General features: G+C 35.1%; 1 protein-coding gene and 1 long non-coding RNA gene across 4 annotated transcripts; one reads left to right on the top strand and one right to left on the bottom strand.

Moving 5' to 3' along the window:
- Positions 1-774: 774 nt before the first annotated feature.
- Positions 775-4,135, bottom strand: LOC107830227 (histone deacetylase 6-like). Its single transcript, XM_016657724.2, has 5 exons — positions 3,355-4,135; positions 2,148-2,588; positions 1,896-2,038; positions 1,144-1,234; positions 775-1,012 (listed from the first exon to the last, which is right to left on the bottom strand). Exons 1-5 carry the CDS (start codon positions 3,910-3,912, stop codon positions 941-943), a joined length of 1,305 nt encoding a protein of 434 aa, XP_016513210.2. The 5' UTR covers positions 3,913-4,135; the 3' UTR covers positions 775-940.
- A 4,471-nt stretch (positions 4,136-8,606) lies between these two features.
- Positions 8,607-20,778, top strand: LOC142182045 (uncharacterized). 3 transcript variants are annotated; one of them, XR_012710934.1, is made up of 4 exons: positions 8,607-9,750; positions 11,608-11,714; positions 19,980-20,223; positions 20,306-20,778. It is a non-coding gene; the product is annotated as an uncharacterized LOC142182045 (long non-coding RNA). The 3 variants fall into 3 exon arrangements; XR_012710935.1 differs by lacking the exon at positions 8,607-9,750 and adding an exon at positions 9,757-11,418; XR_012710933.1 differs by lacking the exon at positions 8,607-9,750 and having other exon boundaries at positions 9,757-11,714.
- Positions 20,779-26,640: the final 5,862 nt, after the last annotated feature.

Raw genomic sequence — 26,640 nt, 5'->3', positions numbered from 1 at the left:
CATATGGACCTATTCGTGCGATCACATCATCAAAATAACATGTAAAATCGTGAATTAAACCTCAAAACTCAACATTTTCATCAAGAACTCTCAAAGTTCATAACTCTTCAATCGGAAGTTCAACTTACGTCAAATAAACTCTGCGGACCTCTCGGGATCGTCGGAACACGGATCCGGGTCCGTTTTTTCAAAATGTTGACCAAAGTCAACCATAATTAAATTTTTAACTCTAGAAATTTCTATTTCTCATATTTTCACATAGAAGGTTTTCCGGATATAGGCCCGGACCACGCACATAAATCAAAGTGAGTAAAGAGGAGGTTTTTAGGCCTCGAAACACTGAATTCACTTGCAACACAAGAAACTTAATAGGACGAATAAATTACTATAAAAAAATTACTAAGTGTGTACACATATTAATTTAGATATTTTTTGTTAATATATAATCTTTTTTAAAGTCCTAAATATTTGAATTTCTGACATAGTTCAAATAAAAAGAGATTTAATAAGCAAAATTTTAATTAATTTTAAATATTAATAAAAAATTACACTACATTTTATTCAATATAAAAATAAATTTAAAAGATAAAAATTCAATCAACATTTCGTGTAAAAGTTTGGTTGGAAGGAATATGTTTTTGATTGTATTTGTTTCATACAAGATAGTTCCGTTTAATTTAGGGGGCAAGTTTATTGGGCAGTTTCAACAGTTGTTCTCTTCTTTTTGTTTCTGCAAAAATTGACCATAGCAAATAAAATGTGTGCATGAATGTATGATACAACTAAACGATTATGCAGAAAGAATATGATACAAGAATCTATTGAACATCAAACTGATGAAGAAACTACTTCAAATGTATGATACAAGAATCTATTGAACATCAAAGATAAATATTCTAGTGAAACTGAAGACACTACTTCAAAGGTACACATATCTTAATCAGCAATAAGACTCGTATTCCTCTTTAATCCATAGCCGTGGTTTTGGCCTTTGATCTATGTCTTCCTCTCTCTGCATACACAAGTAGTTAAACGGGGATTAGGTCGGGTAACAACAACAACGCAGTGGAATCCCACAAGTGGGATCAGGTCGGGTAACATATATAGAAAATCAAATGATATTGAAGATGAACTAGAGCTAACCTCTTCAGGAACTTCTGTAATAGAAGGTGCCATTTGGAATGGAACACTAGGTGCATGGGGTAATCGCAAAAGTTGCTCCAGCAACATGTTCCTGCACCCACCAACCATTTATGTCAAATACCATCATCTTAAATTAAAAAAGAAAGAAACAAGAAAGAAAATTGGCACGAGGAGGAAAACGCAGAAATTCTACATTGATAAAAGAAAAGGGGAATCTCCGCATACCATGTCCAAACAACGCAACAGAAATGCAAAGAGTTGAACATCATGAACAAAAGTTAAACAGAATCTAGCGATATTCCTCTAGTCGAGTTAAATTGTGTGATAGTGAGGGATGCAAATGCTTATGTGAAATTAACCAGTTCAACATAGCTGTAAAAGGAAGACAGGAACTTTTCTATATCTACGCTAACATTTTATAATACAACAATAACAACTCAATTCCCAACTAGTTCAAGTTAATATAAATCCTTTGTCTCACTTGCACTCCATTTAGTTGGACCTCTACTTAATAAGTTACAAGACAAATTAGGGATTTTCTACCAACAGAGGTTTCTCTATATCTCAAAATTATTCCGTCTACAGTTAGGGTGCAACTTAAAAAAGATTTGTTCATGATCTCACACTGGCTGATGCTTCACAAAGATTGAACAAGGAAAATAGCCTACCCTATACAGCTTCAAACATATATTTAATTGTATTTTCGACAGTTTAAAAGACACAACGCCCTAAAAGAATGATATTCAAATTACCTGATCTTCTCCAAATCCCGGGGCAAATTCTTATTCTCCATGGGTATTGGTTCAACATGAAGAGTATAATCTGGGCCGAAATACTCGTAATAGTCATTGTAAGGCAATTTATTCTCAAGCTCTACTCCAACTGCAACTGCTGTCTGTAAACATTAAAGAAGTTCAATCTTAGTGCAACTTACATGTCAAGTAACAATAATAGGTGAAAATCCAAAGACAGGAAAAAGCACCAAAATAGAGATAGAGACAGACCTCGTAGGCCCAGCACCGAGCAACATTCCGAATTGTGTAACCTCCACCTCCCAATACCATTAGAGGAATATTGAAAGACCTGAGGAATCGAAGGCAATCAGCATGGCCTTTGACAGACAAGTTGAAAAGGCCCAACCTGTCTCCAGCTAGTGAATCAGCACCACATTGAAGAACCACGGCTTCAGGTTGATAGACCTCCATTACTTTTTGGATTATGGGACGGAATAGACGACGAAAACTTTCATCATCAATCCCATCATTCAAAGGAGCGTTTAAGGCATAGTACTTCCCAGAACCTGCACCAATGTCTTTTATATGTCCTGTACCAGGAAAGAAGTCCCCAAACTTATGAAAAGACACTGTCATAACCCGATCCGTGGTATAAAAAGCCTCCTCAACTCCGTCTCCGTGGTGAACATCGATATCTATATACAACACACGCTGCACACAACAACATTGAGAATGTTAAAGTGCGCTTATGGCAAAAGAGACAATTGAAGCAAACTATGCTATACATCTATGGCCTACAAGCAATGCTTATCGACAATTGACACAACAGTTATTGGAGTTCTATAAAATTCCTCAATAGCTACAGAAACCATGAGTGATCAATTAAGTTTCAATTTTAGAAAAACATATCAGATAATTATTTTGGCGTCCAAATTACTCGATCCATCCGATTAAAGTGTGACCTACATAAAAACCTCTTATTTTTAATGGTAATCACCAAAATTATCAGAGAAGGTACTTCTTCACAGACAACAAGACAAAACAATCTGTAATATTATACTGAATTTAATAGTACTATCTTTAATACTTTTAAACATCCGCAAGACCTATTATTAACATATCCCCCTTACAAACTCAAAAGAAGAAGCACATTCAAAAGTTCTTCTCTTAATATTCATCAAAGCAAATCCAAGTGAGTCTCAACAACAATACGAATAAATAAAGGCCTCACCCCTTAGAGCAAACTATCTTGATTTAGTGTCTATAAAAGTGCCTAGCAAACAGTATGTAGTCAATATATTCAACATAAACATGGGGTGTCACATTAAATTCATAATTACAAATTAGGAAAAAGTGTTTGTCCTTTCATATACCACAGTGCACCACTACAAACAAGACCATAAAAAGAGTTTACTTTCGTGAGAGCAAAGAAACAAATAAAACAAGAAAAACAGAGCATAAGGAGATGTATATTTACCTTGTGGACCTTGAGAAGTTCAAGAATTCCAAGAACAATATCATTAACATAGCAAAATCCGGAAGCCCCGGTTCTCTTTGCATGGTGCAATCCCCCAGCCCAATTGATAGCTATGTCAGCATCTTGTCTATTAAGCTTAACGGCGGCGCCAATGGAACCACCGGCAGAAGCTTGACAAAAACCAAAAAGTCCATCAAAAACTGGGCAATCTTCTCTGAGGTTGAAGCGTTTAAGGTCGTGGTCGTCATGTGTCTGGTAGTAAAGACTCTCCGGTGAAACGGAAGAGAGAAAGTCGACGTAGTCCGGCGAGTGGAACCAACGAATATCGTCCGCACTCGCCGGGAACGGGCGAGTGATCTCCATTCGGCGATGAAGGTTGTAGTGACAAACAAGATTTTGGGTAATGCGAATACGGTGTGGCTTCATTGGATGGCCCAGACCGTAGTAATAGTCGCCGATGTAAGGGTCGTAGAAATAAGTAACACGGCGCTTTGTCGCATCAGTCCCCGTCGAAGGAAGCGACGCGCCGCCCTCCACGGTGGAAATGGAAGAATCCATTCTCTGCTGTTATCTCCGTTCCCTCTCAAAAATAACTGCTGTTACTTTCACCAAAAAGAGCAACCAAATACGTTGTAAGTTTTTAAGAGCAAGGTAAAGCTCCAAAACCTTTATACAAGTTGGAAATCATACCTAATCCGAAAGGAATTGGTAAAGCCTTTTCGTTAGTTTTTAAAACCAAGGTAAAGCTCCAAAACCTTTTTGTAGTTGGAAAAGGAATTATGAGTTCTTTTCGGCCAAGATTCTACCTATTTATTTTGAGGAAAACATATTTGTATAAAGGGTGTGTTTGCTACAACGGAAAATGTTTTCTCGGAAAACAAATAGTAATTTAATTTATTTTTCGGTGTTTGGTACATAAATTAAGAAAAATAACTTCTCAAAAGTATTCATAAATAATTTAGATATAATAAATATGAAGTCATAAACTTTCAAACCAACAACCTTCCGAACTCACAAATTTCATAAACTTTCGAACCGCTAAACTTTCGAAACCGCAGAATTTCGAACCCGTAAACTTCCAAACACATAAACCTCTGATCTCATAACATTGAAACTTGTAAAATTTTGAACCTTTAAACCGATAAATAAAATATCTAAAACTGAAAAATATTTTAAATTTTTTTTTTTTTGTGCGGGGTGGGGGTGAAATTGGGAAGGTGTGGGGGAGGAGGGCAGGTGAGGGGGTGGGGAGGTGGGGCATGTGAGGGGGTGGTTGGTGTAGAAAAACGAAAAAATATAAATTTGAAATTGCAAACAAAAAATAAAGTAAAAAAATAAATTTTTTTTGCGGGAGGGGGTGGGGGTGGAGGGGCAGTGGGTGGATGGCAACGGAAAAACTGAAATTTTAAAAAAAAAATAATAAATAAATTTTGGAGAGAGGGAGCAGGGTGGATTGGTGAGGGTAAGGAAGGTTGAGAAGGAGTTTTGGAAAATGTTTTCTCTTCTCTTGATAAGGAAAACATTTTCCTCCAATTGCAGGAAAATAAGTTCATAAGAAAAATATTTTCCACAATATTTAAACCAACCAAACATGAGAAAATTGGAAAATATTTTCAAAACGTGATATAAGAGTCAAATTATGAATAATGACATAAAAATTAACTTTGTTGATGAAAATAGATAAAATTGATTTTACATAATGTTAAACTCCAGAAATTTAATTAAAATTTTCAATTCTATTTAATTGAAATGTAAAAATAAAACACAAGAGAATGAAAGAGTTGAAAAATAGTCACAATTTAAGGGAAAGTAGTGGAGAAATAGTCACAAGAGCTTCAAGAATATTTTCCTAGAGTTCGAAACACAGCAAGTGAAATTCCATGAAAGTCTCCTAGAGTTCGAAACTACAATAATCGAATTGCCGCAAGTGAAACTTCATAATAATGTCTTGGATAGCAGGGACAAGTGCACGGATAGTTATTCTTAGGAATACTATTTAGAAATTAATCAATACTTATTTTATTACAAAATTTTAAATTAGCTATCTTAATTTCAGTACAATTCAGGATATTTTTATCCTAAAAATTTGAACTAAAAAACTAAAATTCAGGACATGCTGGCTAACTTATAAATATCAGCCATTTAAAGTGGCTACCTGATGTCATTCTATCTAAATTGAGTCTCAGTTTTCAGTTTTTGGAATTTCTTTTCAGAACTTCTTTTCTAATGGGCCTAACATTCATGTGGACTTTGTCAAACGAATTTGTAAATCAAAAGCCTAGATGGTTAGACACAACTAGTATTTTCAGACCCAACCCATATTTTTCTTTTTTCCAATCCATTAACCCCAGATAATGAGTCAGTCATAAATGTAAAAATTGCGGGGGGCGTCCTGTTTGGTCGCCCCCGTTTAACCTATACTTATTTTTTAAAATTTTTTAATTTGTACCTACTTTTTAAATAACTTCAGCCCCATTTCTCCTCCTACTTCTCCTCATCCTCCTCCTCATCCTCCTCCTTCTTCTTCTTCTTCTTTCTTCTGCTGTTGCTAGGGGTGTTCAAAACCGAACCGAAACCGAAATCGAAGCTTAATGGCTTATCGGTATCGGGTTAACGATTTAACGGGCGGGGAACGGATTAAAATTTTTTCATTAACAAATTAATGGTTTGGGGGTAGATTATTCATTTTTCTTAACGGATAATCAGTTAACCCGTTAAGAATATATATATATATATATTAAATATTGAAAACCCTTCCACTTCAGTCTTCCACTCTTCCAGTACTCTATCTCTAAGTTCTAACGCCTAATTCCTAAATAATCATAATTATGAAAAATATGTAACATAATCCTTGTTAATTACTTTACAAAAGGCAGAAAGTTTATATATAACGCATAGTAAATTTGTATTTTACAAAGTAGTTACTGGATGAAGCACTGGTGCCTCCAGTAAGTGGACACTCCCTACTCTGCCAAAGAGTTCATTGCGTAAAGTTCAATGTCAAATATAATGGTAAATGACAAAGTGAAAATCGACATGGAAAGTTATATAGGTACAATATTCATATCAGTAACTGTTTAATTTGTAAATTTATATGCATTTAAAAGAAGCAGAACTAAGTTGAGACATAATGGTATAAAACGAAAGTTCAACACATGAAGTGCATGGAAAGGCTTATGCTTAAGTGCTATAACAGCAGAATATATTCTTAAAAGTCATATATAAAGTGTTTCGTATGTAGATTGAATTAGGCCGATAAGAGCTAAATCGATACCAATCCGTCCGATAGTTTATCGGGTGGCTAGCGGATTAATACATTTAAAAGTCGATAACCGATAAGTCAAATTGTTAAAAGTAAATAACCGCCCAATCTGCCTGATAAGCAGCCTAAGCTGCTGTTGGTGCTGCTATGAAACTTCAGTTCATGGGATGATTGCTATAAGTATGTTTATCAGATTATTTAAAAATAAATTATAAATAATTACGTAAGTTAGTAGACAATAATTTGTGAATATTTTCACGTAATTATGTTCTTTTCACGTTTATTGTTTCCAAAATTTTTGATTTAGATATTGTTGGCAATCTGATTATTTTATAGTAGTAATATAATATGAAAGAATAATGTGATTATTTATCTAATATGTTAGAAAGTTTTTTCAAAAACTTCAGCTTATATAGTGTTGAAGTTTTTATAAATGAACTAAATAACTTTAGCATCTTCTGCTGAAGTTTTTGAAAAAGCTTTATGACAAAACTAATGAAACCAGGACAAAAAAACTTCAGCTTATTTAGTGCTAAAAATTTTATAAATGAACTAAATAACTTCAGCATTTTCTGCTGAAGTTTTTGAAAAAATTTAATGACAAAACTAATGAATACAGGACAAAAAAACTTCAGCTTATTTAATGCTAAAGTTATGATAAATGAACTAAATAACTTCAGCATCTTCTGCTGAAGTTTTTGAAAAAGCTTAATGACAAAACTAATGAATCCAGGACCAAAAAAACTTCAGCTTATTTAGTGCAATTACCAACAAAAACTTCAGGAAATAGAGAACAAAACTTCAGCTACTATGCTTAAGTTCAGCAATTACAAACAAAAACTTCAGCACACTTGGTTCAACAATTTTTGCTACTTCACGCCCGTCTACTAAAATGTTGAAGTTTTGCGTGATTGTCTTTGCTACTTCAGCCTTGTATGCTGGAGTTACGCAAAAAAGTGAGTACGCTTGTAATTTTTTTTGCAAAACGGGCACAAGTTAAAATGTGACCCAAAAAATAGGTATAGATGCAAATGCCCCATCATAAATTCATATTTGGTAGAGAAAATAACTAATTATACACCTAACATTTGCAATTTGTTTTATATATTTGATTCGTTTCCCTTTTCACTCAAAAAAGCTCCATTGTTATCTTTCGTCACAAATATGTCCCTCCTATTAGTTTCCGTTAATGGTTTTCCGTTGGTCAAGCCACGTAGGGGTAAATTTGAATATTTTAAATTGTACATGAGTATATTTGGATTTTTTCAAGGGATCTTTACATAAACAGCTAACCATAATTATTTTTTGCTTTTTCTAGTCATATACATAGATGATATATTTATTATACATACATGATACACAAATTATGCATATATTATACCTCCATTGGCTATTTCTAATTTAAGTAGTTGGGTGGGCGACTAATTGAATTAATTTTTCTTTCTCTTTTCTTTTCAATTGTTAAAGAACATATTTTAATTATTGCATAGGATAGATACAAACTACTTTGATAGTTTAGAGGTAAATTTTAATATTTTGTTGGTTTGAGTGGCTTCGACCAATGCTTAGAGTCAAGGTAGACAACTGTTACAACGAGGGCCAAATAAGCGACAGAATTAACGATGCAGGGCTTTAATGGATCGAAGGGTAAATACATCGGAACAAATATAAATAAACCAAATATATCAAGGGTAAATTTGAACCTTCAACTGAAAAGATGTGTTATGGCAAAATGGAGGAGCTCACAACAGAAATGTCATTAATTAAACAATGACTTTTTATGAAATGGGACTTAGCTAAATAAGGATTTATCCAATTAACCAACGTTTTAATTTTCATTTAACGTTCTTCTAAATTATTTTTATTATATGGGTGGAACAAGGAATGAGAAAGGGGAAGAATAATAGTGAGAATTGAATCCTTATTTATTATGTGGGAGATTCTCACTATTACCGCTAGACGATAAACCGTATAGTTTAAAATCTCAAAACATAAAAGTATAGAGAGATGTGAGACCTTCTCTTTCTAAATAACTCTACTATCACGCTTCCTTACCTTCGTTCATGTTTTCCCAAAAACAACTAATGGATCATAACTCTATTAAATTCCCTTTGCAACCTTCCCAAGAACCACCTGATATAGGAAAAATGCAGATTGATGACTCTTCCCCTCCCCTAGGCCAACAGAAAATATTTTTGCAAACGCTGATCTAAAACAACTCATCAATTTCCAGTACTGATAGTCAACTTCCTCAACAACCGTATGTGGATTTCTCTAATGAAACCACTACTATTGAGGTTGATGAAGATTTATTTATTCCTCTATCTACTGTTGATAAATCACGACTATATACGCCTTGGAAATTATCAGTCATCGTTAAAGTGTTTGGGAAAATAATTGGTCATCAACTGCTGAAAATAAAACTTATTTCCCTGTGGAAACCTTCTAAAAACATGTCTTTAATTGATCTTGGGTCAGAATTTTTCCTTATCAAATTCCAGAAAGAAGAAAATCTGCAAAAAGCACTTCATAGGGGTCCCTGATTTGTTCTCAGCCATTTTCTATCTGTGAGACAGTGGGAACCTAAGTTTATTGCCTCTAACACTCAACTAACGAACTCTGCTATATGGGTACGACTTCCTGAACTCCCTGCTGAGTTTTACGATATAGAAAATTTACACCGAGTGGAAGTGAAATTGGGTAAATTGCTAAAAGTTGATACCTGCACAACAACTACTTCTAAGGGCAGGTATGCACGGATTTGCATTGAGGTACCACTTAAAAAACCTCTCAAAACACATCTTCATATTGGCAACCATAAACAAACCATCCAATATGAGGACTTAATCTACTTTGTACTGCATGTGGAAGATTTGGATATGCTTTAATACACTGCTCTTTTCAAAAGCAAACAACCACAACATCTCTCATCACAAACACCTCAAGTTCTCCTTTTGCTTCAACCCCTACTACTAAATCTCAATATACATCAAACCCTACAATCAAACTTCAATCAGCAAAGTGGCAAACAGTTACTTTTCCAAAGAGGAATAATAACCGACTACAAAAACATGCAAGTTCAACCATGAGGAATTCAATGGAGGCGGAACCTAGCATATTGTCGGTGGGAGCAGGTAAGTTTTCTATACCTAATGGGCTAAACAAGGCCCAAACTAACTATTACTCTAACGACTTAACTACCCATCCCAATCAAATTTCTAACCAATTTCAATATATTTCAGATGACATGGATACTACCTTAGTTAAAAATGAAACTTCTAATACACCATTAACTTCCAACAAGGACAATACGACTCTTCCACCTATCAGTATCCATGATGCCTCTCCAAACATTTTGCAATTCTGAGACTTATTCGGATGGGCCTAATGGGCTACATAATAAAGCAAAATTTGACATATAAAATAATACTTACCACAACCCTATTACTATGTCCACCCAAGATACCCTTCAATCAAAAAATAACTCACACACGTTAATTGACCACCAACAGACACGTCAGGTCAATCTGCATAATATTAACCTAGCCACCATGCCTGACCAATCAAACACGAATACACCTTCTAATAACCAACATACATAATCCAATTTACCTCTACAACTATTATTTAACCAAAATAATATGCATGCTAGAGTAGCCTATGAAGCTACTGTTTCTCCAACTTCTATATTCTCTAATGATTACACTCCATGTGAAGACCCTTATCAATACACCATCCCCACATCCTCTTCAAAACACTCTACTAGACCACTTAATAATTTTACTATAATTTCTGAAGAAGTTATCTCTTCCTCTAAAATTCCTTCGATACAATCTTCTAACGCAAAGTCACCCAAGCTTTCATCTTCACCCAAAAATCATGCAGCGCCCGAACTTCACCAACACACACTACCACAGCTACTTAAGAGAACAGATTCACCACAATAATTAATTTTTTCATCTACCTCATCTGATCATGCAAGGCCCACAAGTTCTACACCCATCAACGCCACTGATTTACACTTCTCAACCTCATATGGCGGACCAGCCATTACAATCTTGGCTGGATATGGGGCTCCACGGCTATGCTGTGATCTTCACCTTAGAGCTCAACAATTAGGAAGATCTCATAGCCCAAAATCCAACGCACTTGGAAGAAATTGTAACGGAGGGAATGAGATGGGGGATGGAGGCATATGCTCAAACACAGTGGTACACAACTCAGACTCCACTACTACTGGACCATCAAGCATCAACTTCACAGTAACCACAGTGGGTGTATCACATGCACCCACCGACCCCATATGTCAACTCTCATATGCATCTGCTCCCGTTCTATCCTCCACACCACCGGGGACAGATATATGCCCCTTGGTTTCAACCGATCGACTTATTCAACCCTTTGTCACCATACTCAACCCCATCAGTCCAAACGATCTACTGACTCCACAAATGAGTCGCTCACCATCACCACCACAATCTCCAAACATACTATATATGCAAACAAATTAGGAGTTGATGGCTATACTGGCAGAGATGAAGGAAACTCGCACGGAATACTTGTGGCTAAAAGGCATTCATCTTTACAACCTCAAAGAGCAGTACGAAAAAAAAAAGTTCATACTGAAATGCCCCCCAGAGTTAGTCACATGCTGTCTCAATTCCCGGCTAATGACAAATCAAGAGGACGGAAAATATGTCATGGTCATAACTCCAACGCTTTGACCGATTCATGTAGTAGAGGATCAGGGAAAGATAGTCATGGAGGCTGTCAATCACCAGATTCTAGTTCCAACTGAAAGGGTTACTTTTTCCCCTAACTGCATGTATTTTATCATTTGGAATTGCAGGGATTCTCATAATGTTGAGTTTAGATGCCACTTTAGATCTTTATTGGACAATCATAGGCCAGCTTTGGCTATACTTTTGGAGACACGCATGCAGGATCACACAGTTTTTCGTGACGATTTTCAGTTTACTCACATGTCGCAGGTGCCTGCGAATGGGCTCATAGGTGGATGGTAGTGTTATGGCATGACACACTCATTAATGTGGAAGAACTAAGAATGTCAGAACAGGAAATCCATTTTCTTGTTCAGGTATGCCCTTCCACTCCTAAATGGTTATTATCTGGGATTTATGCTACTAATTCTTATGCTGATAGAAATACACTATGGGATAGCATACGATATTTTAAGGAAAATTATGTAATTGGTCCTTGGATAATAGGAGGGGACTAAAATACTTAGTGTGCGGGAAAAGTTTGGGGTCTACCAATAAGTAATAGTGAAACGGATAATTTCAACAATTTTATAAATGCTTGTAATTTGATAAATTTAGGGTTTGGGAGGAGTAGGTACACGTGGACTAATAAACGCCGTTATGGTTACACAATTTTAGAATGCCTAGACTGTATTTTAGTGAACTATGAATGGTTTAACATATATCCTGAGGCAACGGTTCAACATTTATCACACACTTGTACCACTGTCCGCTATTATTAACACTAGAATCTAGATGACCCTATTATAAGAAAATCTATCACTTTGAGACAGTGTGGACAACACACCCTCAATTCCAACAACTAGTACATGAGGTTTGAGATAGTGCATACCTCCTTAGCACTACAAAACAGTTCCAAGAGGCTGCTTTACACTGGAATAAGTACACTTTTGCAAACATCTTCACGAGTAAAGGTAAGTTACTAGCTAGACTCATGGGCATTCAGTCTTCTATTCACCATCCTACAAGTAATTTCCTTCAAAATCTAGAGCAACAATTAACTCTTGATTATAGTAACATTCTGCATTTAAAAGAAGATTTTGGAAACTTAAATCTCGGATATCTTGGCTAAATGATGGTGATGCAAATACTAAGTTTTTCCATATGACTACACTATAGATAAGAAGAAAAAATAGGATTACCGCTTTACAAGATACAATAGGAAATTGGACTTTTAACACTGATGATATACATAAGCAAATATTTGATTACTACCAACATTTATTTGCCACAGATCATACGCTTTCTACATCTAATCTTCAGGTTGCTCCTTCTAATATAATGGAGCATACTGATTATCAAATCCTACAGGCTATTCCTACTGATGTTGAAATTACTCAAGCCCTGAAAGGATTCAAGCCTTATAAGGCACCTGGTCCGGATGGTCTACATCCATTCTTCTACCTTAAATATTGGAATGAAGTAGGCCCTAAAGTTATCCAGTTTTGCAAATAAATTTTCACTGATAAAATCATTCCCCCTGACCTCAATCGTACAAAAGTCAAGCGTGCACAAACTATTCAACAATATAGGCCTATAAGTCTGTGTAATACTATTTATAAATTAATTACTAAAATAATTGTTAACAGGCTTAAGCCTCTTGTTAGCGGAAACGTAAAAGAAAGAACACAAGATTTAACGTGGTTCGGATCAAAATAATCCTACGTCCACCAGAGAACAATTGCCTTTTTTAATATTAACAAAGGAAGGGGAGATTTCCCAATTACACTTAAGAGAATTTCTCTCTTAACTCTCTACTCACTACAATGTATTGTATTATTTTGGGATGATTTCTACAAGTGAAGGAGTGCATCTATTTATAGAGGTAAAAACCTCCTCTTGATGTCATTGGTGACATCAAACTACCTCCTCTTGATGTCATGGGTGACATCAAAGGAGGAAGCTTCCTCCTAGCATCCACACCAACTCTTTCCACCAACTCTTCCAATTGGCATGCCATTATTGACTAAACATAAACCAACATTTTCAGCATGTCATTGTTGACTAAACATAAACCAACATTTTCAATCTCCACCTTGGTTTACGTTTCGAGCGTGTGAACAACTCTGGCCAAAACTTCTAAGCTTACTGGGCAACCCCGTTGTAAGAAACAAGAAGAATCAAACCATTGTTGAACATACCACCTCCACCTAGCAACTGTTCTCTTCGGAGTTGCATCAGTTGATGCACACCCCCGCCAAGTCCTTGCAGTGTGCAAACTTAGCGAGCGGGACTATCTTGGTCAACATGTCTGCAGCATTATCGTCTGTGATAACCTTCACGACCTTGATAGTTCCCTCATCAATAACATCTCGAACAAAATGAAATATGACATCAATGTGTTTAGTTCGCTCATGAAATCTCTGATTTTTCATTAGATGAATAGCACTCTGACTATCACATCTAAGAGTTGATTCCAGCTGAACCAAACTCAATTCTGCTACTAAACTTTTCAACCAGATAGCTTCCTTTACCGCCTCCGCTGCTGCCATGTATTCTGCTTCTGTCGTAGACAAAGCGACAATCGACTGCAAAGTCGACTTCCAACTGACGGCACTGCCAACGAGGGTAAAGATGTATCCAGTTGTGGACCTTCTTCTGTCAAGATCTCCTGCATAGTCAGAATCCACATAACCGAGAATTGAAATACCTGTACCACTTTTTCGAAAGGTAAGACCAACACCAGAAGCTCCTTTGAGATATCTCAATATCCACTTGACAGCTTCCCAATGCCTCTTTCCTGGGTTGGACATGTATCTACTTACCACACTTACAGATTGAGCAATATCTGGACGTGTGCATATCATAGCATACATAATACTACCAACTGCACTGGCATAAGGAATCTTTGACATATGCTCCACCTCATCCTCAGACTGAGGCATTTGTGACTCTGAAAGTTTAAAATGAGGAGCTAATGATGTACTTACAGGCTTGCACGTTTGCATATTGAATCTCTCGAGAACCCTTTCAATATACCTCTTCTGAGAAAGATGTACAACATCGTCTTCTCTTGAAATCTTCATACCAAGGATTTTCTTTGCAGCTCCTAAATCCTTCATGTCAAATTCCTTACTCAATAGTTTCTTCAAAGCATTTATCTCTGTAATGTTGTTAGCAGCAATAAGCATATCATCAACATACAACAGTAAATAAATCATTGAGTTACCAGACATCTTCTTGTGATACACACAACTATCAAATGCACTCCTTGAGAATTCATGTGTAGTCATGAATGCATCAAACCTCTTGTACCACTGTCTAGGGGATTGCTTCAAACCATACAAAGACTTCTTTAGTTGGCATACATGATCTTCTTTTCCCTCAGCTAGGAAACCTTCAGGTTGATCCATATAGATTGTCTCTTCTAGATCACCGTGTAAGAAAGCAGTTTTGACATCAAGCTGTTGAAGCTCCAAGTCAAATTGTGCAACCAATGCTAGTAGCACGCGAATTGAGCTATGCTTCATGACCGGAGAGAAAATCTCATTGTAGTCAATTCCCTCCTTTTGGCTGAAACCTTTTGCAACCAATCTCGCCTTGAACCTAGCATCTTCCACTTCAGGAATTCCCTCTTTCTTTCGGTAGACCCACTTGCATCCAACTGTCCTCTTCCCCTTTTGTCTTTTCACTAAGACCCATGTCTGATTCTTGTGAAGAGACTCCATCTCTTCAGTCATGGCTAACCGCCATTGTGCGGCATCCTTGCAAGAAGTTGCTTCAATATACGAGGAGGGCTCCAGATCTTTAATCTCTTCTTGTGCAGCTACGAACGCATATGCAATCAAGTTTGCTTGATTTATAAGGCGTTCCGGTTCTCGTGTCTGCCTTTTCTCCCTCCCCTTCGCAATTGTGTATGGTTCATTGACAGCAAGTTCTTCAACGCCTACATCTTCTGACTCATCTTTAACCTGAGTCTCTTGATCCTTTTCCTTGGCAAGCTCCACCGGAAGCTCCACCTGCTCGTTGTTCTTGTTTCCTGAAAACTCCACGGAAACTTTACGGGGATCAAGTATAGAGGATTCATCGAAGGTGACATCTCTACTAACTATAAATTTGAGTAAAGACAAACACCAAAGTTTGTACCCTTTTACTCCATCCACATATCCTACGAATATGGACTTCTTAGCCCTTGGTTCAAGCTTTCCTTCATTAACGTGATAATAAGCTGGACACCCAAATACTCGTAAGTATGAATAGTTAGAGGGTTCACCTGACTATACCTCATTCGGAGTCTTAAAGTCAATTGCCGATGCTGGAGATCGATTGACAATATGAGCAGCAGTGTGAACTGCTTCAGCCCAAAATACTTTGGACATTTTGGCTTGTAGGAGCATACAACGAGCCTTTTCAAGAAGAGTTCTGTTCATTCTCTCGGCAACTCCATTCTGCTGTGGGGTATGCCTGACAGTCCTATGTCTTGAGATCCCATGAACCTTGCAAAATTCATTAAACTCTTCATTGCAAAACTCCAAGCCATTGTCTGTGCGAAGATACTTGATTTTCCGCTCCATTTGATTTTCAATCAAAATCTTCCACTCTTTAAATGCTTCAAATGCATCACTTTTTGCCTTCAAAAAATACACCCAAACCTTTCGTGAGAAATCATCAATAAAAATGAGAAGATACCTCTTTCCGCCCTTCGATGGAAGTTTAGAAGGACCCCATAAATCTGAATGGATGTAGTTTAGCACTCCTCTTGTCTTGTGTTTGCCAGTGCTGAAGCTGACCTTCTTCTGCTTCCCTAGAACGCAGTGCTCACAGAAGTCAAGCGTGCTGATCTTCTCACCTTCCAAAAGTTTACGATTACTCAACATCTCCAGTCCACGTGCGCTCATATGACCCAGTCTCATGTGCCATAGTCTTGCCTTGTCATCATTAGATAACTGCATTGTAGATGCATTTGCAGAGCCAACAATGGTGCTTCCGGCCAATGTGTAAAGGCCGTTCTCCAGCTTGCCTTTCAGCATGACTAAAGAACCTTTAGTCACCTTCATAGTTCCTGCTTCGCTCATGTACCTGTAGCCTTGTTCATCCAGAGTACCCAAGGAGATCAAATTCTTCTTCAGATCAGGAACATGACGGACTTGTGTAATAGTCCTAACGATTCCATCATGGCAGCGAACCCGAACTGAGCCAATGCCAATTATTGCACAAGTTGCATTATTGCCCATTACTACGGTTCCTCCACTTTTCTCGTAGCTGCTAAACCAGTCTTTTTGGAATGTCATATGCAGAGTACAAGCAGAGTCTAACACCCATTTGTTTTCATAACTACTATTATTATTACACGATGTTGTTAGTACATAATCATTATCAAAATTATGTACCTGTTCAACTGTAGATGCACTCGCCTTTTCCTTGGACTTTGACATTGGGCAATCTCGTTCAAAGTGCCCCTTCTTGCCACAACCCCAACACTCTGTATTCTTCTTGTTCACACGAGACTTTGATCTGTGCTTTGATTTGGTCTTTCCCTGTTGGCTAGTCCGGCCTCTTACAAAGAGGCCACTTGCCTGGTCATCTCTATCTCCTTCAATGTGCCTCCGCACATCACTAGAGTTAAGTGTCTGCCGCACTTGCTCAAGCTTGATAGGCTCCTTGCTATACATCATTGAATTCTCAATATCACAATATCCTGAAGTCAATGAAAATAGCAAAGCACATGCAAGCGTCTCCTCCTCCCTTTTAATTCCTGCAATCTGTAAGTCCATGACAAGTTTATTAAACACATCTAAATGATCTTGTAACGAAGTACCTGACCCCATCTTAAATGTGTAAAGACGCCGTTGTAACAACATTCTTGTTGTCACTGATCGGTCTTGGTATAGCCCTTCTAGATTTTCCCACAACTGTTTGACCGTCTCTTCGGTATCCGTACTCACTTCACAAAGCACGTTAGGTGCAAGGGATAGTTGGATTGCACTCAATGCATCCCCTTCAATCTTCTCCTTGTCGGGAGTTGATATATCCTTAGGATACTTTCCATCAATAGCATGGATTGAACCTTCCCTCCGCAGTAACGCCATCATCTGGATCTTCCAGATATTGAAGTTGTTGCGTCCATTAAATCTATCAATTTCAAACTTCATGGAACTCATATTTGCTTGTTCTTTCTCCTTGGATCGTTAAAGAATCATGTCGCTCTGATACCAATTGTTAGCGGAAACGTAAAAGAAAGAACACAAGATTTAACGTGGTTCGGATCAAAATAATCCTACGTCCACCAGAGAACAATTGCCTTTTTTAATATTAACAAAGGAATGGGAGATTTCCCAATTACACTTAAGAGAATTTCTCTCTTAACTCTCTACTCACTACAATGTATTATATTATTTTGGGATGATTTCTACAAGTGAAGGAGTGCATCTATTTATAGAGGTAAAGACCTCCTCTTGATGTCATTGGTGACATCAAACTGCCTCCTCTTGATGTCATGGGTAACATCAAAGGAGGAAGCTTCCTCCTAGCATCCACACCAACTCTTTCCACCAACTCTTCCAATTGGCATGCCATTGTTGACTAAACATAAACCAACATTTTCAGCATGCCATTGTTGACTAAACATAAACCAACATTTTCACCTCTTCTTTCTAAGATTATAGGACCCACATAATCTAGCTTTCAACAAAAGGAAAGAGAGCTTCTGGCAATGCTATAATAGTTCATGAAATTATTAGCTATTTTCGTAAAATGAAAGGCAAAACAAGTTATATGCTTCTTAAATTAGACCTTGAAAGGGCATTTAATCGGTTAGAGTGGTCTTTCATAAGGAAAACTCTTTTATATTTTAATATTCCAACCTCCCTTACAGAGTTAATAATGTCTTGTGTTACTACTACAACAACGTCAATACTTATTAATGGAACACGTACATCGTATTTCAATCCTTCACAAGGAATTCGACAACGGAATCCTTTATCTCCGTACATATTCATATTGTGTATGGAAATACTCTCTCGCATGATTAATCAGTCAGTAGATTACCTACATTGTCAACCAATTCGAATTTCCAAACACGGTCCAGATCTTTCCCACATTTTCTTTGCTGATGATATCATACTGCTCTCTAAGGTCACTACACAATGATGTCATCTGATTATTGATGTTCTTACCTACTTCAATCACATTTCAGGCCAAAAAATAAATTTTGATAAATCTAAAATATTTTTCTCAAATAACTGCTCCCCTTCTAATAAAAGTTTTGTGTTACAATCCTTTGCAATAAAGGAGGGTCAATCATTTGAAAAATATTTGGGCTTCCCAATTTTTAATGGACGACCTCAAAACAGTGACTTTCAATTTCTGCTTGATAATTTCAAAAATAGAATAGCGGATTAGAAAACTAAGTTTTTAACTATGGCAGAAAGAACTACTCTTATAAAGTCAACCCTCAATTCTCTTCCTAATCATATCATGCAGTATGTTCATATCCCAAATAATATCATTAATAAATTGAATCCTTACCAAAAAATATTTTTGTGGGGTACCACTGACACAAGAAAAAAATTGCATCTTCTTAATTGGGAGCAAATTACAACACCTACAATAAAAGGCAGTTTGGGTATCCAAAACCTACGAACTAAAAATTATGCCTTGCTAGCCAGCCTAGCATGGAGAACTTTCCAGAATCCTCGAGCACTTTGGGCAATGACCCTTCGAAATAAATACCTTCATCTAAAACTTGGCTATACTTCTTCTTCAACCTGGCGTAATATTGTAAAGGGTTGGCATCACTGTCAACAGGGTATCTACTGGAGACTAGGAACAGGGACCCATATTAATTTATGGTCTGATCTATGGCTTAAGATAGGTACAACTATGAGATCCATGTTTACAGGTCCACTACCTAAGTCACATAATATCCATATTGTCTCTACTGTTCTCAAAAATAATGTATAGGACTGGACGAATTTTGGTTTTGAACTTCCTACTGATATAGAATCAATAATAAACAGACAATACATCTCCATCAATGCATAACAACATGATCAACTTCTATGGGGACTAACAACTAGTGGTAAGTTCACTGTGCAAACTATGTACAAAGAACTAATTGACAATGGCAAATATTCAGCAGTCTTTTGCAATGACTTTCAATGGGTATGGAACCTGCCTGTTCAACTAAAGATTAGAAGTTTTTTATGGTTGGTTCTTCATAATAGATTACCTATGCTTCATTACCTAAACTACATAGGAATTCCTATAAGTCCTAATTGCATTTTCTGCCTTGCTAATCAAGAAACAATAAATCATATTCTGCTTCATTGCTCTTACGCTAAACAATACTGGAACTCCATAGGATTACAAAACTTTCCCACAAAAATTTCACTCAATGTTGCCCCTATTCATTGGTTGAATAAGCGCATAAACTATAAAGGAATTAATTTTCCTCATAAAGTAAATTCAAAAACTTTCCTAGCTACAAGTCTTTGGCATCTTTGGACAACTCGTAATAAAAACATATATGAGCATAAAGAACAAAAGCCAAATCCCTGCAATGTTTTAACTCAGGCTATAGAACATGCATACATGGTAGGCTCAAAATACATGCAAACTAATAGGGTGCCGTTACATCTAAGATGGATTCCACCAAGGATAAATTATTATAAACTCAATACGGATGGGGCAACTTCTTCAGCAATGGACACAGATGGAATTGGAGGGGTCATTAGAAATCACATGGGTGAGTGGATGGTGGGATTTGCTGGCACAGTTCCTCATGTGCATTGTCTATCTGCTGAATTGCAATCACTCATCAAAGGCTTAAGTTTAGCCATACAACTACGACTGCTACCACTGGAAGTGAAAATAGATGCAAAGGAGGTAATTACACTACTGGGCAGTGAAACCTCAAAGTATTCTAACTTAAAACCTTAAAGTATTCTAACTTAATTTTAGATTGCAGGTACCTCCTGATGATACCCCATGATCCAGTGGTCATGCATACTTACAAGGAGCAAAATGGGGTAGCAGACCATCTTGCAAAGCTAGGAAGTAGAATGCCACTTGCTGCTGTGTTACACATTTTTATTAAACCACCGTCTTCCGTCTCAACTCAACTGTTAGCAGACCAGCAGGGATTCACATCTCAGCGCATGGTTCCTATCACAGTTGTACAACAACTGGATGACCAAGCCGGCAATATATGTTTTGTTAATAATCATGTATCTAATGAGATTGCTGAACATTATTTTGAGAACTTAAGTAGCAGAAATGCAGTCTCTACTAGTTTAGAGGATCGTCAGTGTGAAAATCCTAGGGGCGATACCTCACATAGTTACGACTGTAATGATAGTATAGCTAACATTAGCATATGTAATATGATGCACGAGCATCAAAATCCAGTACGCATGTTTTAATATATATTAGTTATCTTTGGTACCAAAAAAAGATAAACCTTATAGTTTATCAAATGTGTTGGTTTAAGAATTAGCTAAATTGTTTTTTGTCTTAGACGGAAATGCTAAAAATTATAATTGTCTCCCACAGTAGTACTCCTAAGTAACAACAAATTAACTAGTATTATAAATAGAATTCTATTTATGGTGAATATCCATATTTAGAGAGATTCTAGGGTTTATTACTTGGTGGCTAAGTCAACCTCTCCCTATAAATAGAGGGTTCTATTCCGTTGTAAATCATCCCAAAATTCAATAAGAATTTCTCTCTCTCTTTCTCTGCAATATTGTTCATCTACTTTTATTGTTTCATAACACGTTATCAGCACGAGACACTAACCACTAACCAATTGAGTAGAAGCTTTGGGATTGAGCATAATGATTGTCAATTGTTCTATGAACTTCCTTCATGATTAAATTCTAGATTTAAGGTAAGTATTTTACTTTTCTCTTTCAAATTCTTGACATTCTATAATTTGATTTTAAATACAAGCAAAGACGATAAATTTTGATTGCAACTCTAATGGAGTTTGAAAGAAATTATAACCATCCAAAGTGGTAAAATTTCTGGTTATAATTTCTATGCCTTGCCATGATCAAATTCATGTATGATTGTGGGCAAAGAATTGAAAACCCGTCCAATTGAATTTGCTCCATTCTCAGTCCCTTTAGAGAATGTGATAGTAGTATGTGATAAGTCTGAAAGAAGATAAAATTACTACTATGAATGTATCAATGGATGTGGACGTGATAATAGACGAAATTATAATCGTCATTATTGTGATATTGAGAATAATAAGGATTCTCAAAATAATCCTTCACTCTGTGAAAGTAATATTTGTCATCGATTTGACATGAGATTTTATAAAGCACATATAGATGATTATGGTCCATTCATGATGTGAATGTGATAACATCTAATTTATGAATACATATTCATTCTTGGAGGAATATGAACGTGCTAGTGGTAGTGAATATATCACACTCACCTCTAGATGGAGGTTTGAGATGAAATAAGAAAATAATGTCATTATTATGGCATGAATGATCATTGGTCACGTACTTATTATACGCCAAAATATTATGGCAATGTAATTATTAAAAGACAATGGTAATGCAAGAAACAAATCTTGCATATAATTTGACCATGACTACAATGGTGTAACCTTTTTTTAAAAGAGATATTCATCACATGGATGTTGATGAATCTGTGGTAGTACAAAATTAATTGAGAGCTCTGGAAGAGCCAATTATTACTATTTTGAAGGAATACAATTGATTATCATGTCAATTTATTGTGTTGTAGTAAGTCTCAAAGAAACTTATTCAGTTTCCAAAGTACACGCGAAAGCGGTTGATTATATTGAGACTATAAATAAAGGAAAGATTTAATATTTTCTATTACTACAACTTGTAGCGGGATAATATATATGTGAAAAGCTACCCGCTTTATTCTCCAATTTGTATTATACAAATAAAAGAATGTCATAATAAAGTAGAAGTTTATGGATATAAAAACTCATATCATAATAAACTTGGTGTTTATTAATAATTGCACATGTCATGGTGTAAATTTGAAGTTTATCAATATTGATAATTTATTCAGTTGGAATTTGGGTTAGCCATATCAATTTAAGTATGTTGTGCAAAAATAATAGAGAATCCACATGGGTAAATATTAAAGAACTAGAAAGTTCTTTACTAATTCTCTTACATTGCTTGTTCTTATTAATTAGTAGATCAACTAAAATTGGGATTGAATCCCATGAATGCTGGAAATATCAAAAGTGAATATAGGCACATTCACCTGTCATGTATACCACATAAGATGCATTTATGAGATGGTTGCATGTCCAATTATTATTAACTCGCAACATGGTATTTTGCGAAGTAACTTGCTCAATAGTTTAATTTCGAGCATAATTTCCAGATTTTCTATTCAAGAAGTTCATCTTGATAAGTTGGTTTACATCACAACCAGTTTAACAAAATAATTTATTGAGTGCCTCCACTTAATAACTAAACTATTGCTTATGAGAACAAAGTTATCTATATTAGTTTGATATAGGTTATATACGAAAGTATATTACATTCTCCCCTCACAAATGGTTCAGGGTCAGGAACCAAATAATTCCATTTTATTATTATTGATGTGCAGTGTATATTGATTAACACCATAACGCACAAAGATGAGTTCTCAAAGTTGAGGAAACAAGTTAGTTTTTCTAACATGAGGGGGAGACATGATAAACATTTGAGAAAAAGTTACGCGGAATGAATTATCATGTGTATATCTAGATCCTCGAATAAAATAATATGAACTTGAAGTTCATAAAAGGATAATTCATTTGCAATATATTGCAAAGCATGTAGACGCATTTGCTGGTCCAAAGAAAGTAACTATATTCTCATTGCAAATGTTCCTATTAAGTCCTAGAAGGACAAAGTCTATGGTACGCTTAAACCATATAGACAAATCGGTTTCAAATAAAATTTCTTGATAAAGAAGATGAGCAAATGATCAAACTGATCATAATAAGGAGGCAAGTGATCTAGAAGATCACATGACATAACACTTCATAAAATCTCATGAGAGATTCAGGTACCTGAAAATATGAATGAAGAGATCTCTATGTTATGTCTTTATGAAAAAATGTTGGAATCGATATAAAATGTTCATCGATGACATCTATCATAGCGCTAAGTATATATGAGGATCTTAAGTCTATCGAATATAGACACAAAAATTTTGGCCAAATAGAAGAGACGCAATTCGAATAGAATTGGTTTCATATGAAAGACAAGTATTTGGACAATCCCCAAAGGATTTAAACTGCTTAAAGCATATACAATTCTTGATCTTGAAGTACTACTTCCTCAGTACAATTTGTGCACAAATGTATCTTGTTATAACTATAAGCATGATAATGTGATAGCGAGATTACCTCTATGGAGATATTGAAGAGTCATTCCACGATATTTATGAAGACATTATATATGTATCACGAATGATGATTTCAAGGTGCAAAATATTCATTCAAGTTAATATGGCTGATTTATTTATCAAATCTCTACCAACGATCTTTTGAAGATGGTGCACAAGATTGGAATGTGAAGACTCAAGGATGCAAATTGATGCTCTCATCAGGGGAGTTAATGCGTGTTGCACTCTTTTTCCCTTACAAGGTTTTGTCCCACTGAGTTTTCCTTGAAAGGTTTTTAACGATGCAACCAAAAGGCGTATTATTAGAGATGTGTACTCTTTTTCCTTTTCTAAAATTTTTTTTTCCATTGAGTTTTATTTTAGTTAAGGTTTTAACGAGGCACATTACTTATCGAGTAAACATTCAAATTTTGTGTGTTATAAATAGAATTCTATTTATGGTGAATGTTCATATTTAGAGAGATTCTAGGGTTTATTACTTGGTGGCTAAGTCAACCTCTCCCTATAAATATAGGGTTCTATTCCATTGTAAATCATCCCAAAATTCAATAAGAATTTCCTCTCTTTCTTTCTCTGCAATATTGTTCTTCTACTTTTATTGTTTCATAACAACTAGTGAGTACTAGTAGGTTCTAAAAATCAATTTTTGAAACTTAACCTTCATATAAGCTAAATCATCCTAAGATTAAACTTGTTTTGAAAATACTATTTATCTTAAATTACCACTTCACTATATTAGTTACTGTTTCTTGTTGAAACTCATTATTGCTTTTGACGGTAAGAGAATAATTGACAATTTAAGTAGTTCAGACTTCAGGCACAAAAATATATCTATATCTATCTACACTATATTAAAAGTACGAAAGCCTTAATCAAAATATCATTCATCTTTTTTACCCTTTTAAAATAGAATTTATACTAGGTAAAATAGTCATTTTATTGTTTTCCTAATATTTAGGATTTCAAAATTAACTAATAATTTTTACTATAAAACATTTTCTTATTTAAATACAATTTCAAGATTTTCAAAACATTTCCTTATTTGAATACTTCAAGATTTCAAAAAGGCATAAGAGCAATATATTTTAACTAATTTAGATGTTTTTAATAAAGACATCCAAATTCAATTGCTACATTAAGTTTTAATAATTAACGATCATTATTTAAATATTTGCTTTCACGATTTCGTACAAGATTTTGTTAGTAGGTCTAATATTTAGGATTACTTATTCTTTTCCTACATAAAAAGAAACCCTTCCAAGCATACAAAGGCAACTTTACCTTGGTGTTGACCACTTTCTTTTTTAACCACTTCTACTTTTTCTATTTTATCAAATTTTTTAAATACAAATTAAATTTTGATAAACTTTACATAACTTCTTAATGATCGTGTTTTTTAGCAGATGGTGATAATAACTAAATTTAGTAGCATTGTTGCAAGAGGATCAAAATATGATCTCTATTCTTATTTATATTCAGTTAATGATATTAAGGATATTATAAGTAATGACCTTGAATTGGATATGATTTTTGATAATTTATTGTTATTTTTTATTAAGCGATGGAGTTTTCTTAGCTACATAATTTATCAGTAAAGATTTTTTTTAGTTTACCTAACTAGAATACACAATACCTAAAACAATCATTTTCATACAATATTAAAATAAAAGAGGCGGGTACGTGATAGATCATTAAGCTTTTAAAATTATCTGAATTGTTTCTACACTTAGCTAGGTCATTCGTAATTTTTTTAACTAAATATGATCAATATTTGTCATTTCAAAAGTTTATATATTTTAAATTTTATTTTATAACTTAAATATATTATTTAATATTATTTATTAAATTTTTAAAAAGTTATACTCATATATATAAGGTACATGCGCATCGCGCGTATCCTAAAACTAGTTCTTAGAAAAGACTAATGCCATTTGTTAAAAAAAACATTGGGACTGACCCGACCACAAAAGATTCTTTAAAGTCATGATTATCATCAACAAGCTGCATTCATCTTGATTTATAGTCTGTTTGGTCACATTTTTTATGGGCCAAAAATAATTTTTTTTAATATCAAAAATAGTTTTTTAAAAGTTAAGGTGTTTGGCCAATCTTTTAGAAAAAAAAATGTTTTTTTAGTAGAACAGAAGTAATTTTTGAGAAGTAGAAAAAAGTAATTTCTTCCCAAAATGTTTTTAAGAAAAATACACTTAGAAGCACTTTTTAGAAGCTTGGCCAAACTAATTTCTGCTCCAAAGTACTTTTAAAATTAATTAGTCAAATAAAAACTCCCCAAAAACACTTTTAAGAAAAAAAAAAATACTTCTTGATTGAGTTTAAAAACTTGATCAGACAGCCCATTATCTTTCTTTTGGCAGTAAAAAGTTACTTCTTCCTTCGAAACGTTTAATTATGTTTCTACTCATCTTTTGCAGGAAAAAATTGTGTGCACGAGTTTAAAAAGAAAAACAAAACAAGAAAAAAAGCAAGAAAGTTTAGAGTGAGATCATAGAAATGTATGTGCCAATTGTAATAAGCTTCTTTTCATGATCTTGGCAATAAAATCGGTTAATTAAAAAGAAAAGGAGAATTTTGTACAGTAAGTACATATATAGTGATGCTAATCAGTTGATTATTGGGAAAAAATAAGTATTTTTGAGTAAAAACCGAAGCAATTTCTGAGAAAAAATAAGTATTTTTCAATAAAAATCGAAGCAATTTCTGAACAGTAGAAAAAAATAATTTCTTCCCGAAAATTAAGTTAGTAGACATATATAGTGATGCTCATCAGTTGATTAGTAGGACATATCTTGTCAAATAATTACAACCTTAACTTCAAACAGGGGTTAATATTATGTTTGTTTAAGGTGCAATTAGGAGTATCAAGATTCTATGGCGAAC

The sequence above is a fragment of the Nicotiana tabacum genome, chromosome 6 (genome assembly GCF_000715075.1).
Source record: "Nicotiana tabacum cultivar K326 chromosome 6, ASM71507v2, whole genome shotgun sequence".
Classification (NCBI taxonomy): Eukaryota; Viridiplantae; Streptophyta; class Magnoliopsida; order Solanales; family Solanaceae; genus Nicotiana; species Nicotiana tabacum.
This window is presented reverse-complemented; position numbering and strand designations above follow the sequence as displayed.

Coding starts and splice junctions, on each gene's coding strand:
- LOC107830227 (XM_016657724.2), bottom strand. CDS start 3,912: ATGGATTCTTCCATTTCCACCGTGGAGGGCGGCGCGTCGCTTCCTTCG. Junction 2,589..3,354: donor AACTTCTCAAGGTCCACAAG/GTAAATATACAT, acceptor TGTTGTGTGCAG/CGTGTGTTGTATATAGATAT. Junction 1,235..1,895: donor CGGGATTTGGAGAAGATCAG/GTAATTTGAATA, acceptor TGGTGGGTGCAG/GAACATGTTGCTGGAGCAAC.